Source organism: Pterocles gutturalis, unplaced genomic scaffold (assembly GCF_000699245.1).
Source record: "Pterocles gutturalis isolate BGI_N339 unplaced genomic scaffold, ASM69924v1 scaffold363, whole genome shotgun sequence".
NCBI classification, from domain to species: Eukaryota; Metazoa; Chordata; class Aves; order Pterocliformes; family Pteroclidae; genus Pterocles; species Pterocles gutturalis.
In genome coordinates, this window is record NW_010120078.1 from 80,152 (window position 1) to 96,753 (window position 16,602).

The 16,602-nt window shown below is 39.5% G+C and overlaps 1 protein-coding gene across 1 annotated transcript in view; it reads left to right on the forward strand.

Annotated features, from left to right (window-relative positions):
* LOC104464105 (slit homolog 3 protein-like) overlaps nucleotides 1–16,602 on the forward strand; it is a gene marked incomplete at both ends in the record, with an annotated part of 133,906 nt that overhangs the window by 76,107 nt on the left and 41,197 nt on the right. The window contains 2 exons of the mRNA XM_010076731.1: nucleotides 3,811–3,974; nucleotides 8,108–8,232. Coding sequence (XP_010075033.1) covers nucleotides 3,811–3,974; nucleotides 8,108–8,232 — 289 coding nt within the window. The remainder of the gene's footprint in view (nucleotides 1–3,810; nucleotides 3,975–8,107; nucleotides 8,233–16,602) is intronic.

The window sequence follows — 16,602 nt, forward strand, 5'->3', positions numbered from 1 at the left end:
ATTTTTGTTAATTACTGTCCTCAAGTAATCAGAGGGTTGGGTATGTCTTGGTCATTTTGTGAAGTGACTAGTTTCACAAGTGGATCTGGATATTTTCTGCTCTGATTCTGCCTCATGCATGTGAGTTGATGTTGATTTATACACATGCTGAGAGATACAAACAGATACGGGTGCATTTAACACAGGTTTTATAGCTGCTTCTCTCTTTACAACTGTAAACATGCCCCCCAGAACACTTACCTGAATACAAGGTTCATATTTACGTATTTTCTGGACGGCAAGTATGTCCTCGGACTGTTTATTCCTGTGGAACAGCTTTCTGTCTCAGTTTCTCTCTGGACAATACAAAAGGAAGATATCTCAGATTGGTAGGGACAGAAATCATACGTGAGCAACTTAGGCAATTTCAGCTTCAGCTGAGAGATAGCCTCTGTTACACCTTTGTATTTAATTCAGAGAAAATATTCGTTTTTCACAAACTGTATTTCTTCATCATGTTGCCAGTATGGTCAAGTCATTTTGTATGTTCTTTTGGAATGAAAATCTGAGTGAGCTGAAGCCCTGTGCCTACTTCTGGAAGTGCAGTGACGCCTCCAATACTGGGAATCTGGCTTCTGAGGGTATTTTTAGAACTCAAGAGATAAACATATCATGCCCCATTTGTTTCCATTTTCCTCAGGGTTTACTTTAAATGAAGTGCAGATACAATTTTCCTGGGTAAACCGTTCACCTTAGGGAGTGATAAAAACCCCTTTGGCCCAATACAATCACTGCAGTCTATCTGTTTAGATATATGTGCTGCCAGAAATGTAAAATACACAAAGCTCATATGAACAGTAATAAATAGGATCCATAAAATAAATAAGACCTGTCTGGGGTGTAATTTGCACAGTTGAACAATTGAATTTTACAGTGCAATCGTGCTCTCCAGTTTCCTAAAGAGGATTCTGAAACTTTTAGCAACTGCAATGATTTTGCTCTTCATATGCCAGAAGAAGCTATGCTTATTCGAAGTCATGTACAATTCACAATAAATTCCGATTGAGCTCTTCCTTGATATATACATCTTCAAGGAGCAAGCATGCACTTGGAATAATTTTGAAAATTATACAAGGGGATGCTGCTCATCAAATTCATGGGAAAACAAAATTTTATGTTCAATTTACAAGCTGTGTGGCTAAGAGAAGGATAGGAATTATGGCTGGAGAAAGCTGACTACCGAGGTGTTGAGCAGGATGAGCAGCCTGGACCTTCTGCGTCCGTACAGCTGGAGGGGGAGTGAGAAGGAGGGTATCAAATTAACCTTTAGAATTGCAAAGAAATATTTGTGTAGCATAGATGAAACTATTGATTTTAGTCAGAGTCCTTTGTAGTAGGTTTGAATTGGTCTGTAATTGGAAGAACAAAGCTGAGATCTAGATACTTCAGTCACTTTTCCCATGGCTGTTTAAAGCCTACAAGAAATGTTCACCAAACTTCCTTTGCATTGCAAATGACATATTGTTGTAATGTAACTATTATGACAAACTACATAGCTGATACACCCACTAAAAAGAGAGGAAGGTTTGTATACGATATACACACACACTTTTTGTGTAGTTTTTTTATTTACTTGACTCATACAACCATCTATTTAAGCCATGACTCATTTAGTCCAGGGCAGTGATAAAAATGTTACAGCACTACTGAAGGATCATGCATGTTAATACTTTAAAAGAACCCAAAATCCATTGGGGTAGAACTGAGACCTTCTGAGTTAGGTCAGGTCCTGCATTTGCTGTCCTCACCATTCACTGATGCACACAACTCTGCAGCTGATTCCATTTCCCAAATACTGCCCACACGTAACCTCACCCCTCGGCAAAGAAACCCTTGGTAACGGATTCTGTGTGCAGCAGGTATTTCTGTCAGACATATTTTTGATAAACAGCTCAGATTCCTAATCCTGTTGAATCATCTCATCTTTACTTGAATTAATATTAGTTACCTATAAAAGTAAACTGTCCCCTCCTCTCTTTATCCACATTATCATGGCTAGAGTTATTTTAATCCATTTTATTCTGAGTTGCCTCAAAAAAAGAGAAAAGTGTCTGAACAGAAATACCTGCACAACATTTTGAAAATACTGATGGTGGTATTTCATTACAGCACAAGATATTTTTACCTTCTGGAAATTTTTTGCTGTAATGGGCAAAGAAATAGAGACAGTATGTTAGAACTCATGAATGAAAATACAAGAATACGCTATCATTTCTAGAAATGAAGAAGAAAATCCAAACCAAAACAAAACCACAAACAAAAGAACAGAGAAAGATATGTGTGATAATTTCTGCAGTTGTACAGCAATGTTATTGGCAATCATTTCTAGTGTCTACAGAGCAGCTTTATTTCGAATGTAGTTTATAAAGATTAATTATCATGGTGACAAGCTTTCCGTTTTCCTCCCACTCCCATTTTATATATGGCAGTTGCTCAACGCTAAAGTTAACTTCTTGGTCCAGCTTTCACGGCTGCATTTTGTTTGACCTTGGACAAGTGAGCCAGTTGATCACAGTTACAGGGTCAAAAAGTCAACCCAGGAGGTTTTTTTCCATTATAAGCAGTGGATTTACAGAAGGAATGGATGGATATTTTTTAATACTGTTATGCAGTACACATTTAATTTTGATGAATGAGCCCCGGACAGGGTTTGAACCTATGAACTCTCATTATGGATCTGTCTAGGGCACAGTGAGTTCATTAGTCACTCCAATAGAAATGTATCAACAAATTTACTGAGGTTTCTATCTTAATATTCTGTCTGATATGTTTTTATTTGAAAGAAGCTTGAGTTTAAAATACCATCTTAAAAATAGTTTAGAACATATACAGAAATAGTAAAGTCTAAAACCCAATTAGAATTATTGGTTTCTTTAGTATCTCTTCACCATGCTAATCTTTATTTAGTTAATTTTCCTCCCATGGCAGTTCAGATGTTGTACAGTTAAAACCTTACATTTACTTTCAGCAAAATAAATTCAGACCTCCAACATGCATTTCTTCACACTTTTAAAAATTAATTGCTTTTAAACTGACTCTTCTGAAGTCTGGACTTTGTTTGTAATTGGCTGCCTGAAAAGATACTTTAAGAAAAAAAAATAGTATAAATGAGTCAAGGCAGCACTTAAGGTAAAAAGGTTTGTTTTCTTTTGTATAAATCTCCATGAATAATGAAAAAGTTCTGTGAATTATAATTGAACTATGTGAATCCATCTACTTCAACCATATGACCTGACTCAAGTGATGGGTTAACCAGCAAATGTGTTTTCAAAGCCATAAACAAACTCAGCAGTCACCAGGTTGGAGTTTTGAAAACAGGAGTATCCTCTGTGTGTCAGTTTCATCTAGTGAGGAGACATTAACATGAATCATCAGATCCAAACTAAATTACACAATTCACTGTTAGAATATGCTCGTGAAGGCCAAAGACTTCAGTAAAATGAACCAGCATGATAAATTTGATGAAAGCAGTATGTCTGGTGACATTGCTCAAGCACGATTGTTTGAAAAAGTGATTTATTGTTTGAGAAAGTGATGTGTTGTTAGGTATTTATACAACCTCCCTAACTAATGATGGGAAGAAAGGAAAAGAGTGGGAATACTGGAGGAGATAAATCTAAGAGACTTCCTGAATACTCAGAAGATCTTTCCCACATTTTGATGTAAAGTATTCCTGTAAAAGTGTCAAACAAGATGTGCCTCAGTGAGATCAGGAATGTTATCTTTGCTTGCAAGCCAAAATAACTGCTGTTAATTGTTTTACACCACTAGGGCTCTAGGTACCAACCCTTTGCACTGTGATTGCAACCTCCGCTGGCTCTCCGAGTGGGTGAAGGCCGGGTACAAAGAGCCGGGGATAGCCCGCTGCAGCGGGCCCGATGCCATGGTGGACAGGCTGCTGCTCACAACACCGACTCACCACTTCCAGTGCAAAGGTAGGAGCAAGCTGGGAGGCTCTCAGCTCTGTCCTGTTGCTTTTCCTCAAATGCTTTATTTTTATACTCTTGGAAGCTGTTTGGTTTTAAAGTGAGTTTGGGAGGGAGTTGGGTTTGATTTCCATCACGTTGCATTCAAGTTGCGTTTTCAAATGTTCTTCCACAAAGTGCAGTTAACTGCACTACTGGAAGGAAAAACAGCAAACCTCAGAAGAGTTAGTTATTCCTCTTGTTTGCACTAGATTATATAATGGCAAGTTAGCATATTGGATGTTGTTAGAACTTATTTGAGCAAATAAATTGGTTTTGGCCTTCTACCTACCCCAGGAAACTTGGGTAAAATAAGGGTTATTTTAAAAAGATAGAGCACTCCAGTTATTATGTACATTTACTTGAAAATTGAGAAACTGAGAATTCTTCTGGAAAGCAAATATTTAGCAAAAGTACATTTTCATTTGAAGATCTGCAAACTCTCCTCATCAGCTCTGTATCAGAAACTGTAGATTATGGAAAATGTTTCATCTCTGAGTATAGTGTACATTCATTCGGGAGAGGGTTGAGGTGCAGCTGTTAACCATTGGGGGTGGTCAGAGACAGGAGTGTGCTGCGTTAGAGAGTGGTTAGGCAAAGGATAAGGAGCACACTTTCTTGTGGATAAAGTAAGTAGCATATTACTGAGTGTAGAGTAGGATAAACCTGTATGTTCTTATTGTAAAAAAGGTTTTGGAAGTTCGCTTAGGTTACCAGCAAGTACGTGAAGATGGAGCTATCTTTATAGTGGAAAAGATGGGTCAGCAGTCTCTCTTAGAAATGGAAATGAGGGCATAAACCCTGTTTTTATGTCTCTCGGTGCCATGCTCATTTACAGCACTGCTTGGCAGTATGATTTTATAGATGCTGGGATTAAACTACTGAACAAGCAGATAATGGCATTGAGGTGGGTTTAGAACACAAGTTCCCAAGCCTGAGCTGAATTTTATGTCCTTTCAAATATATTTTAATAACTGTAACCATATTATTTAATTACTTCAAAATACCAGTCTCAAAAATATCAGAACTCCGACCGTGATTGTCAAGACTACAGACTTTATAATAGTGTCTCAAATGCAAAGTACAAATATTCCGTAAATACTAAAAATACCAAATAAGGTACTTGCTCACATGGAGTAAAACAAAGATAATGATCATATTTACATATTAAATCTAGGATCTGAACATTAATCCATAAAGAGAAGCTAAAAATCTGCATTCTGAAACTGTCATATATCAATAGTTACCCTCACTTTCTGCCAGAACTAAGCAAGCAACTCTTAGGCAAGAGATAAGTAAACCTGTGATCCAGGCTATTAAAAACAGCTGTATGTTTTTTATGTAATTACTAGTTTGGTCCACTAGATAGCTGGTGGGATTTCTACTATCCCAGCTGTCTCCGTGGCACAATTTGTCTGAATAGAAAAGGATTTTAAAGTGTTGATTTGGAGGTGGTCTTTGGACAAACAGAAACTGTTCGTGGTCTGGATGAGCGGCAGTATACTCCAAGAATCTCCAGGCCCTATCAAAAGTCACCTTTTCTGATCACAATACATATATTTTGAAAACAATGCATGATTTGGTAGTCTAACTGAACCCATTTCCCATGTACATGTTTAAGATCCAATGCCTCACACGATTCTTTCTGGGCATCGGTGATGCTCTTTTACAGTAAATTGACAGGATTTTGTACAGTGTCAAGTGCAGGTTTACCCTTGAACTGGAGCCATGTGCATAGCCTGTGACAGGGTACAGCGCGGTGTGGTTTGTCCTGCAGCTGCATCGTCCTCTAATTGCTGTCAGACTGTCAGCAAAAGAGCAGGACTGTCTGTGGGGTGACACAGAACGTCCAAGGACATGTGTGTACTCCTGCCGGTGTGGATTCAGTCCTAGCTCACCTACTGCTGGCACAGAGCTCGGGGTGGGCTGAAGTGCCCGCTCCCCTACAAGCCTGGGTCATTGCTGCAGAGTTCAGCCCACGCTGAGCTTGGGACCTTGAGGTGCTTGTATAAAGGTAGTGCAGAGATATCCTCTGTGGCCTCCAGTAACTTTTACATTTAAAAAAAAAGTAGAGTTTAACTTATTCTTGTTAAAAATGATGTTTTTAGACTGTGACTGAGCAGAAGGTTATGTCTCAGCAGAGCCAAGAAAATAAAAGTATGTAATGTGCAAGTCATGCAAACTCAGCTCTGCTTTTTATTAAGTCGCCCTTCTAGTTATGCAGTAGAGGAAAGGAATGTGCTGGGCTGAGGGCATTTTCTATGTGGATTTATAAATCAAATCCACAAGGGCAAAGTAATGAACTACTTAAGTGCTAGGAACTAACACTGTTCCTGTTAGCCCCTACATTGATTAGCTTTGATCTATGCTATAGGAATACATGGAAAATGTATACATGTGTACCATGAAATAAATAAACAAAACATAAATAGAACAAATTCTGGCTTAGTTACCTCTAAATCTAGAAGAGCAGCAATGCTGCCTGTCTCATGAGCTCTCCGAGGAGCTACCTTCTTATATTCTTTGTATATTCTACCTTCAAGATAAAAGTAGCTCAGACATGTCACATTCCACCCCCTGTCACTGCCAGAAATTCAGACGTTACTTCCTCTTGCTGTCCTAGATCTGAGTTAAAAACATGTATGACATTTAGTTAGACATAAACGCAAAGATGGACGAGGATGACAACAGTATTTTTTTTCATTTTTTGATTTTGTTACTTCTTGTGTATTTTTTCCTCATTATTGCAATGTGCACTTTGCGTTCAACTATGCACTGTTGCCAGACCAGTCACCGGCCCTGCTAACACCACCATAGGTATAGGATCAGGATACAGCAGGTGCTTTTCAGCTGAGACTCCTCGGTACCCATTTCTGTTGTGTTCTTAACCCCTGTTGGTGCTGTGCAAGTATTCAAAGTTGATAATGAAGGCTTGTATCTCATACAGGATGGTCCAAAGCAGATCCTTTGCTGGAAAGGATTTTGTCATCCCTAGTTTTGGTAACCTTCTACAGCTCCACCATCTCTCAAATATAAGTTGCTTTTCTTTGCTTTCAGGATGTTTCACAATTTACTCTTTCTTATCATTTATCATGCAATAACAGAAGCTCTGTGCCCACTTCCAACTATCACAGGGCCAATTTTAAGTTATTTTAAAATGTATTTCCTTAAAAATGAAAGAAAATTGTTTTGGGGTCTTTACTGCCTGATATCATTCAAGCCCTTTTGAAGTGTTAGATTTTAATTTTTATGTGTAAAAGCCATTAACTCATTAATATTTGAAGTGTAGCCACTTCAAAATCACCATTTCTGTAAATATAACTGTCTAAATTAGCTTTCTGTAAAATCTCAACAATAAAATATTGATTGACCTGGTAGCCCAAGTGTACTTACTGTTGTTTTGGTGTGTGTTAATTTTCCTGCTCACCCACAAACATCACTACTTCTCCGGAAGAGTTCTGTTAAAAAATGTGGATTTTAAATGGTTTAAATATGGCCATGTATATTTACCTGCATACATTCACATCTTTGCATGTTTGTCTTTGCATTTTTTTGTTGCTAATCATTCTTCTGGGCAGAACAGGAAGAAAATACATTTTGAACTCTGTTAAAATTAAGGATGGTAGAGCACTTTGCACCTAAATATTCCCATAAGCCTCTAACTAAATAATTCTTATGCATGTTTTTCATTTCTGCTGTTGCATCTGCACTTTCATTCTTGTTACCAGCCGTAGAAATGTCATGTTATAGTTCCCTAGGGGTTGCTATTGCAGAATTTCCAGCACTGAGAGAAGGAAAAATTGCTGAAAGCCGTATATATAAGCCCACTCTCTGGAGATTCCCAACATGGTTTTTTTAGAGCTGATGTTTGCATGTCCAGGAGAATATAAGCATCATTGAGACTTGCCTAGCACTTGATTTAAGTACTTGAAATCTCTCTGCTCCCTGGGAATCCCATGCCATTGTGTAAAGTTGCACCCACAGCACATGTGTTTGTGCCAATGAAGGGCGAATACTGCATTAGGAAAAAATGTATGTGTAAGTACGGGAATTAATAATTTTGTAATCCAGTTCTCTATTAATACACTGTTTTGCCTTTCCAGAGCCAGCAGATATCAGTGTTGTGTCCAAGTGTAACCCCTGCCTCTCCAATCCCTGTAAGAACAATGGCACATGCAGCAATGATCCAGTGGAGTTTTATCAATGCACTTGCCCTTTTGGCTTCAAGGTATGACTACAAATGAACTACATGAAAAGCAATAAAGTGTTCCCCATCCCTTCTGTTTTCTTATTGTTGTACCATGAACAGTCAATTTTACAGGCAACTGAGCTCAAAAGTTCCCTTACTCAACTGTGCCCAACTACAAATTCTGTCCTGTGCAATAGGAAAGGCATTTCTTTCTCTCTGTGCTGTGACTATACAGATCATCCGGAGCAACTTGCTCTAGGTGACCCTACTTTGAGCAGGGTGGTTGGACTAGATGATCTCCAGAAGTTACTTCCAACCTTGGGTGTTCTCTGTGATGTAGACATCCATATGAAATGGCAAGTTGATTTTATCTTCCATTTCATATCTTTTCTTTTGCCAGCAACAAGATAACCACTTCATAGGCTGCCAGGCCAAATGGGAGGCAGTTCAGATGAGAATTAAGGGCCAGTTTAGTCCACAGTGACAGAACGTTGATACTTGCTAGCTTACAGCCATCTCACACAGACTGATAGCAGAAAGGTGATAACTGATTAGACACAACCACTAGCTCAGCTGTCTCCGTCTTCTGAGCACTAATGTCCATAGAGTGATCTGCAAACGTGCAGTCCTGTAGATGCCAAGCATTGTGAGCACACAGTGTCAGTTTCTTGATAACACGTTTGAAAATCAGGAAATCTTGTCTTTGAGGAATGCAGTTGCTTTGGTAGTGATGTATAACTCCCATTGCTAACACCGCATCATGAGGGCTTAAGGCTACCAAGGCTTTGTTTCAGAGTTGATATAAGTGGAAACGTAGCTCAGTAGTCAGTAGCTGAAGGATTAAATATAAGTAATAAATGAGGCATATGATCTGTTCACAGCCGGGGGGGATCAGATGTTACGGCCAAAGAAGTAGGTTGCATCCTGTAGACTGTGATTTTATTTGCCTCATTGGATATTTCTTAAGAGTCTTGGTCAGTTGAAGCATATGCTCATAAAACACAGAGCAAGAAGAACTATAGGGAAAAAAAAAGAAGGGCAAAACCAGTTGTAAGTGTGGGAAGTAAGCACAAGTATCCCCATTTTATAATTCAGGTAGGACTTAGGAATTAGTTTTTTCTGGTGATATCACCATTTCCCTTCTCTGTTTGCCAAGGATACATCCCAGATGGTAACAGAGTAATTGTGGTAGATCCCTGAAACATTGGAAAAGGGAAGACATACAGCTCATTTCTTCTGTTTCACCCCAGGGCCCCCCTAAGTACTCAAGAATAATAACAATTCTCCTGAATAATTGAAAAAGCCATTGGAAATTTCCTGTCATTAAAAATTCTTCTACCCATTGGCATATCAGCCAGCAACTTTTCTAGGGTCTTAAAAGATCACATTGTTGAGAATTCATCCAACTGAAACTAACTACTTGGTAACGATTGATTTGTCTTCGCAATGAGGGAAACTGTGGCTGTTTGTCTCCTTCGGTTAGAAGAACAGTCATTTTAATTTCACGTTAAACAAACTAGGTTGAATTCTTCAGAATTCAGTTTGTGAAGCGTCTGTTAGGATAACTTGAAAAGTAAAAGCTTTCAAAACTAGCAGGAAAATGCATAAATCTTTGTGTTTGTCTTGCTCTGTAAGGCATGTAATTGTGGAACAGATATCCTGGTAGTTAAAAGTAGAAATGGGTTGATTATCAGCATCTCTCTTTTTTGTCCTTAGTTTTTTCGTTTTTATGGTATTTCAGTATTAGCAAATGCACTAGTATAGATGCATTTATACTCCCAGAAGACATGTTTACAAAGGAAAGATTTATTAACACAAATAATCAAGAATAATCCTCTAGTTATATTAGCAATCACTTTCTAGTGTACATTAGACCTCAGTATGCATCATTTTACTTAGAAAGGTTTCGATAAACTCTTGAAGTGACTCAATTTAAACACCTTGTAGAGCATCCAGCTTTTCTCCTCTCTCACACACTTTCTCAGGTGACATTTAGTCTGTGGATGTAAAACCTAAAACTACTGGTGTGCCTGTAAGAACCAAGCTGTCATCCGAGCATGGCAAAGAGCAAACAGACCCAGGCATGGCACTTAGAGCAGAGTTTAAAAATACTGACTGCATCACAGTACAGGGAGAATTGGTGGAAATTTAATAAGCAAAAAAGAACTGTGTGTCTTTACCACAGGTTTTTGAATAGAAATGAAATTTGACGGGTCTAAATGCAAACCATATGAAAGGAGCACTCTATCTACCACACAGTTCTCCACCAGAGATTCATGCTAATTCAACAACAATACCTTGCTTCCTTCTCACCAGCCAGCACCAAACAGCTCTATCCATCTGGAATCTATTTCCCAGACCTTGATAAATTGCCCTAAATCTGCCCTCTCAGCATTTGTTTTTCCTTGTTTGATGTAGATTTTGAAAAAATCCTCTGTGGAAGAGTGCATCAATAAAGTGAAAAACCCACCTTTTTTTTTGAATGTAAGCTCATTCAAATGAGCTGACGGCTTTATCGCGTTCCCTGGAAAGGGACAGGCAGTTACAGACTGCTTTCTAGGGTTCCTGTGCTCGTGCTAGACTTCAGAAAAAATCAGCAGGCCAACTAGCAGAAATCCACCTAAGTGACCAGCTGCCAGACTGGTGCCTGATGGAATCAGGAACTTCTGCCGGTTAGGTGTAGTCACAAAAGCATGTAGTTTTCTTTGTCATGATCCCGTTGATGATGGCTCAGTCTCATATTTTTCATGGTCACAAAAACATTTTAGCTATTGATTGTGTGCCTTATGGGGCTTTTAGCAATGTGTAGTGCTGCCCATGGTGGGTTTGAGTAAACTTAAAAGTGAGATAACTCCTGGACCACCTGAGCTGAGAGGCCAGTGGGCCGGGCAGTTGTGTTTGATGACAGAAATATCGATTGCTCACTTAGGAATGGGAAAGGCTATGTGCTGACAGCTATCTTTGGTGCTGCTCTTTCCTTAAAATGGGTGATGAATGTGTTTGTCATAGATAAGCCGTGGTTGAAACAGCCTTTTTTCGGTTGTTCTTTGGGGACAAAGCCCCAGAGACAGTGGGAGATGGTGTGAGAGTGCCACCTACGGCGACTGGCAGGCTGCACAAGCCTGAGCTTCAGGGTGCCACCGGTGCTGGCAGGAAATGTCTCTTAATGTTATGAAACTTGTATTTTCATATTAAACACAGACATAGGTGTAATTACCGAACGATTTCTTTCTTCTCTTCTCCATAACATTCTTTGAAAGATTATTTCAATAATACGTGTGGTTTAGGTTGTGAAGTATGATTACAAGTAGAGAAATAAAGCTTTCTGCTGCTTTCAATGCTGCTGGCCACCTGCAGTGCAAGTGTGTGTGAGTGCAGCTGGTGGCTGGTAAACAGATAACAGTACCCCACTAGTTCATTTATCCTGCAGAGTGTGTGGCTTTTATATATTCCCATTGATACTGTAAAATCGAGTTTATGTGTGTTAGAATTCAAGAGAATAATCAAACTTGCAATCAATAAGCCATTGAGAAAGGATTTACTTGAATAGCTATAGTAAAAACTAAGGTGAGTGAAACCAACTCTCAGTGTATTTTGCTGTTGCTGTATTCTGCAAACACCCTTTTGAATTTTTTGGCTGATTTTTGCATTTTCCTTTTTTTTCTTAAAACTGAGGTATCAACAAATGAAGGAGAATAATTTTCTTTCTTACAAATACAGTTGTTCCTAGGACTGGGGAAAGAGAGTTTAAAACACATCTGTGTTCTATCTGAAATGAAAGAACATTGCCAACCTGGAATTTGAAATGCAGTACCTGCCTAGGCATCGCCAAAGCCTCTTTGCTTGCTCAGATAAATGGGAGCCTGAGCTGTTGGGATGCAGGATGTTTGTCAAGTTCCGCTGTTACCGAAAGCTGTCTGAAATGGAACGTGAAGATAGGTAAAATCAGTATAGCACGTATCCCACACTTGAGGCAACAGATGCTGATGTGTGTCTGTGGTAGAGCTGCTCTGTAAATTTTATCCAGTCCTGTTGCCCTCCCTGATGAGTTCAGCCAGTGTCCTGACTTTCCTAGCAGCACTGCAGTATCTTGAGGGTTCAAGCAATTTCACCAGTCATCCGGAATGACAGATACAATTGGAAAAATCCTGGGTAAAGCTCTTGGGCTTTGGAGAGACAGCATTCTTTGCAGCCAGACTCTTGTGGTGGGAGGCATTATAGCGAAGCCAGAATGATATTTAGTGAGGAAGCTGGCTCCAAAGTTCTGCTAGGAATTTGGCTCTTCCTACTCCCCACCCCCTGAGCCAGGTTTTCGTCTCTGAAAACAGGGTTAGAAATTGAGAATCTCGGAGCAGAGTGTCTCTGGGATATGTGGGATTCATGTCTGTCACATGTTGTACACAGCTATAACTCACGTGCCAGCACTTGAGCGGATGGATGTAGCTGAACAGAAGCTGTGACTGCTCAGCGCAGGGCTGATAAGCAGGTGATACCAGTACAGACCCCACGCCATTAGCACGGACTCGGAGCTGCACTGACTGTGTCTTTCGCTCAGGGGGTGCATGTGGCCTGGCATTTGCTCAGAGCATGGGCAAAGGAAGTTTGCTGCATTTGCGCTTTGCCATGTCGATGTACTTTTGTAGCGTTACATGAATAATCTGCCAGAGTCCTAGAATTGTGGCTGGTTTAGGAGTATTCATCATAGAACTGATCTTAGAAGGTAGATCTGGTAGTGTTTGCTCAGGTACAGATATTCTGGCCAGCTCTTACAGCTCAAGGCTGGGACAGGGCAAGTTTATTCCAGCAGGCCAGTTTCTCACCTGGTTATGCTGATTTGGGTGAGGTTGTATGAGTGTACCCGAGTGTGGAGTTTGGCTGCTGATGCATGCCAGCTGTGGGAGTCTGTGCCTGGCTTGTTAGGCTAATATTGTTTGGAAACGTAACTCAGTGCTTTTGTTTCTTTGGATCTATTAACACATTCATATAAGTCCCCATATACATCGATCAGTGCACAAATAAATCCCTGAGCTGGAACTGCAAAAGGAGGAGAAACTGGAAGAAACTCTTAAACCATCCTGCCCTCATCCACGTGAGACAGGAGAGCAAACGTCTCTGCCTTCCCATCTTACTCTGTCTTGGCCTCCTTCCTCTCCCAGTGTCAGGGTCGGATAGACAGATAGAAGAATGTAAGCTCAATGCCAAGTTTTTATATAAAGAAATCAGCGCAGCTGATTGTGCCTTGAACTTTCTTTCTCATAAATTCTCCTGGAGCGTGTGTTTATGTGATCTGAGGTGTTTTATTTTTTGTTTGTTTTAGCCATACTTAAAATACTTATTAATGAATGTTGAAGCAGCATTTTCCACTCTTAGTTCTAATCAAGCAGAAAGCCTTTAGGGATGAGAAGTAATAAGTGGCCACATAAAATGAGTAGACCTATATTTCTGTATGGATTTTTAGTGCAAATGCCAGTGTCAGCAGTAGGTGGTTATAATTTCATATAATGCTCCTAGGGCAGAAGAAAAATTTGCAGAAATCACAGTATTTTCCTGTGTATGCGTATTCAGTACAATTTACTATGCATCAGTCAGATTTGTGTTTCTTTCTTTTTGCCCTTTCTGTTATAGTAGGTCTAAAGAAAATGGAGATTTACATCTAGAAGAGCATAAACATAAAAGGCTCAGGAGGGATTACCGCCACAGTGGCTGGCTGAAGGTGGTGAGGCATGCATACACCCACCGCAAGCCCTGTAAAAGACATGGTAATGTATTGTGGCATGCCCTAATGAGGGCTTTTAACAATACAGCCAACGCTGAAGAAGTATTTCATTTTTGAAGAAGTATTTCCATTTTTGTTAGGCCAGCAAGAAAGCAGATGTTGAGCAGCTTCAGGCTTTTGCTGTGTTTATTCAATGCTGCATCAGGAGAAGCAGCTGAGCAGTTGAAGTGACTAGTAAGCCATACCCATAGATGGGCACTGTCATATTCATTCTTTTGTCAAGGTGGATTATTCCCACCAACTTTGTTTTTACTACTGTTTTTCTGGACTAGTTCTAAATGCCTTAAGAAATGAGGTTTCCAATCTTTCTTTTCCCAGAGTTGAGGGGAAGTTTTTATTGGTGTTTAGTCTGAATTTCAGGCTCTTGTTCTTATGTTTTCCTGGTCCTATTACACTAAATAATAATTTTTTTTTTCCTCTGTGGTTTGTCTGTCTTTCAGGTGATTGCTGGTTACTATAACTCCACTTAATCAAGTTTTCTTTAACCAGCTCTTAATTTTCTGCGTCCCACCATTTCCGCATAATTTAATCAGTTGAAATAGTTGGTCACAGCTGAAAATCCTTATTGTTAGATTTTTCTTGTGATTGTCTGTCATCTATTATCCCTGAGGCTTTCTTGGCATCGACTGTACTTGACAATATGGCTTTTGGGTTTCTTTTGTTGTCCAAGAACACGAACAGAGGTTGTCTTAGGAGGTTAATTGCTTTATTTTCCCCTCTCCTTCGGGGATGATGGAATTGGTAAAGTTGCTGCAAGCAGGTTAAGCTGAAAAGAAAACTTTATTCTTTTGGTACACTAAAGTTGTACCAAAGCTCTTTGCGCTGTTGCTGACAGTGCCAGGCTCCAGCGCTGAGCTGGTGCAGGGCAGATGCCTGTCTCCATGGCCCCCAGGTGTCACCTCCTCGTTCTTCCGAGCACTTCTGAAATAAATGTTGCGCTCTTGCTCATTATCATTGTAGGCATGTTTGATTTCTTTAGAAGTCTGAAAAATTCATTTGCATGTTTGCCTCTGAAAACATCGCTGGGTTACCTGTCACAGTTCAACCCACTATCAAATGCCAGGAAGGATTGCTGGTATCTCTGAATTGGCAAGCCTTGTAGGGGAAGCTTTACACAGCTTCCACGACCAAAACAGATTATACTGGCATTTTTGCTGATATAACATGTATTTCAGGGTGGGTACAGAACTGTTCCACACCAAAAGCTGTATCCTTAACAGCCAGGGATGCACCAGCAAAAGTTTCTTCATCTCTATTTATTTCAGAATTCTAGTGAGTGCTCTGGAGTTTTTTAATCACCTAAGCTCTGCCACACGTCAGGTTTCATTGGGTTCCTGCGCGTCACATGTCCCTCCTCTCTCATGCAGGCTGTGTTCAATAGCTTAGGTGTTAGGCATAAGTTAATTGCCTTGAGCAGTAAGTTTAAAATCAATAATAATATTTTATTTCTCTACTAATGTCCAGTCTTTACACCTTTCTCTACAGTGTTCATTTTTAAAAAGAGCCACTGCCTTTTGATAGCCTGGTATGGAAAGTTCTGTTGTCACGGGAACATGTATTTTAAAATAAATAGGCCCTTATGTGTTTTGAGGGTGCTGAAAACATTGTTTGGCACCTCTGGACTCTGTTCAGATATGTGCTGTGTGAATTGACTCCATGACAGATGAATGACATATCTTCTGTCATTGATTAAAAGCCCAAAAGACCATTGAAACCCAAAGTGCTTATGGAAGGAGAGGCTTAGAAAGACAATCAGGATTTACCTGGTATGAATATAATTGCAAAATAAACCTCCAGTGTCCACTGATAATTAAATTTCATACTTATAGGAGAAGAACCAGAGATTTTAAAAAATAATATGATGAATCCTTGCACGTTGACTTTGACAGGCATATTCTTGATTACTAGCTACGGAGGTAGTGGAAGGTGTATTATACCCTGGAGGATCATAAATCTTTCTGATTTAAATAAAATGGGGCTTAAGAGATCAGAGTTTGCCTAATTTGCTATAAATGGACGATTGTGATTTATTAACAAGGACAAGGAAGTCACTAGGAAGGGCTGCTGCCATGCCCAATTATTGTTTAATCAGGTGCCAGCTGAAGCTAGACTGGCACATAGAAGATAACTGTACAGTGCTGAAGATGGGGCGGTATAAATAACTGTTATGTGTATGTTTACTTCAGACGCTAACACCGTGAAAGTTTTCAGAGGGAGTTAAATCAGCCAAATGGTGGGGGCCAACAACAAAACCAATATCAGTGTATTTTCTTTTCATAGTCTAGCTTCTATGCCATTGAGCAAATAGTATTTCTTGTGATGCTTGTGAGCAGCAGGCAAATTTTTTGTTGTATTGTTGCGTCAGTGTAAGTAGGGCTGTATAAGCAATGATACTGAACTAAAAAAAAGAATTGTCTAGGTAAATTCAGATTTGTTTAAAAATGTTTTTCAGAACTAGGGATGGATTAAATTAATTATTTTTTCAGGCTAAATTAATTGGCTTATAAACAGCAGTCCTCAGAAGATGCATTTTTATTACCCCATTGACTAAAGAAAAATAGTTAATTCATCACCACAGTGTGTACCCAAACCTAGTGGCAGCCAAGGCATGGATCTCTGTAGCAAGGTCTGCA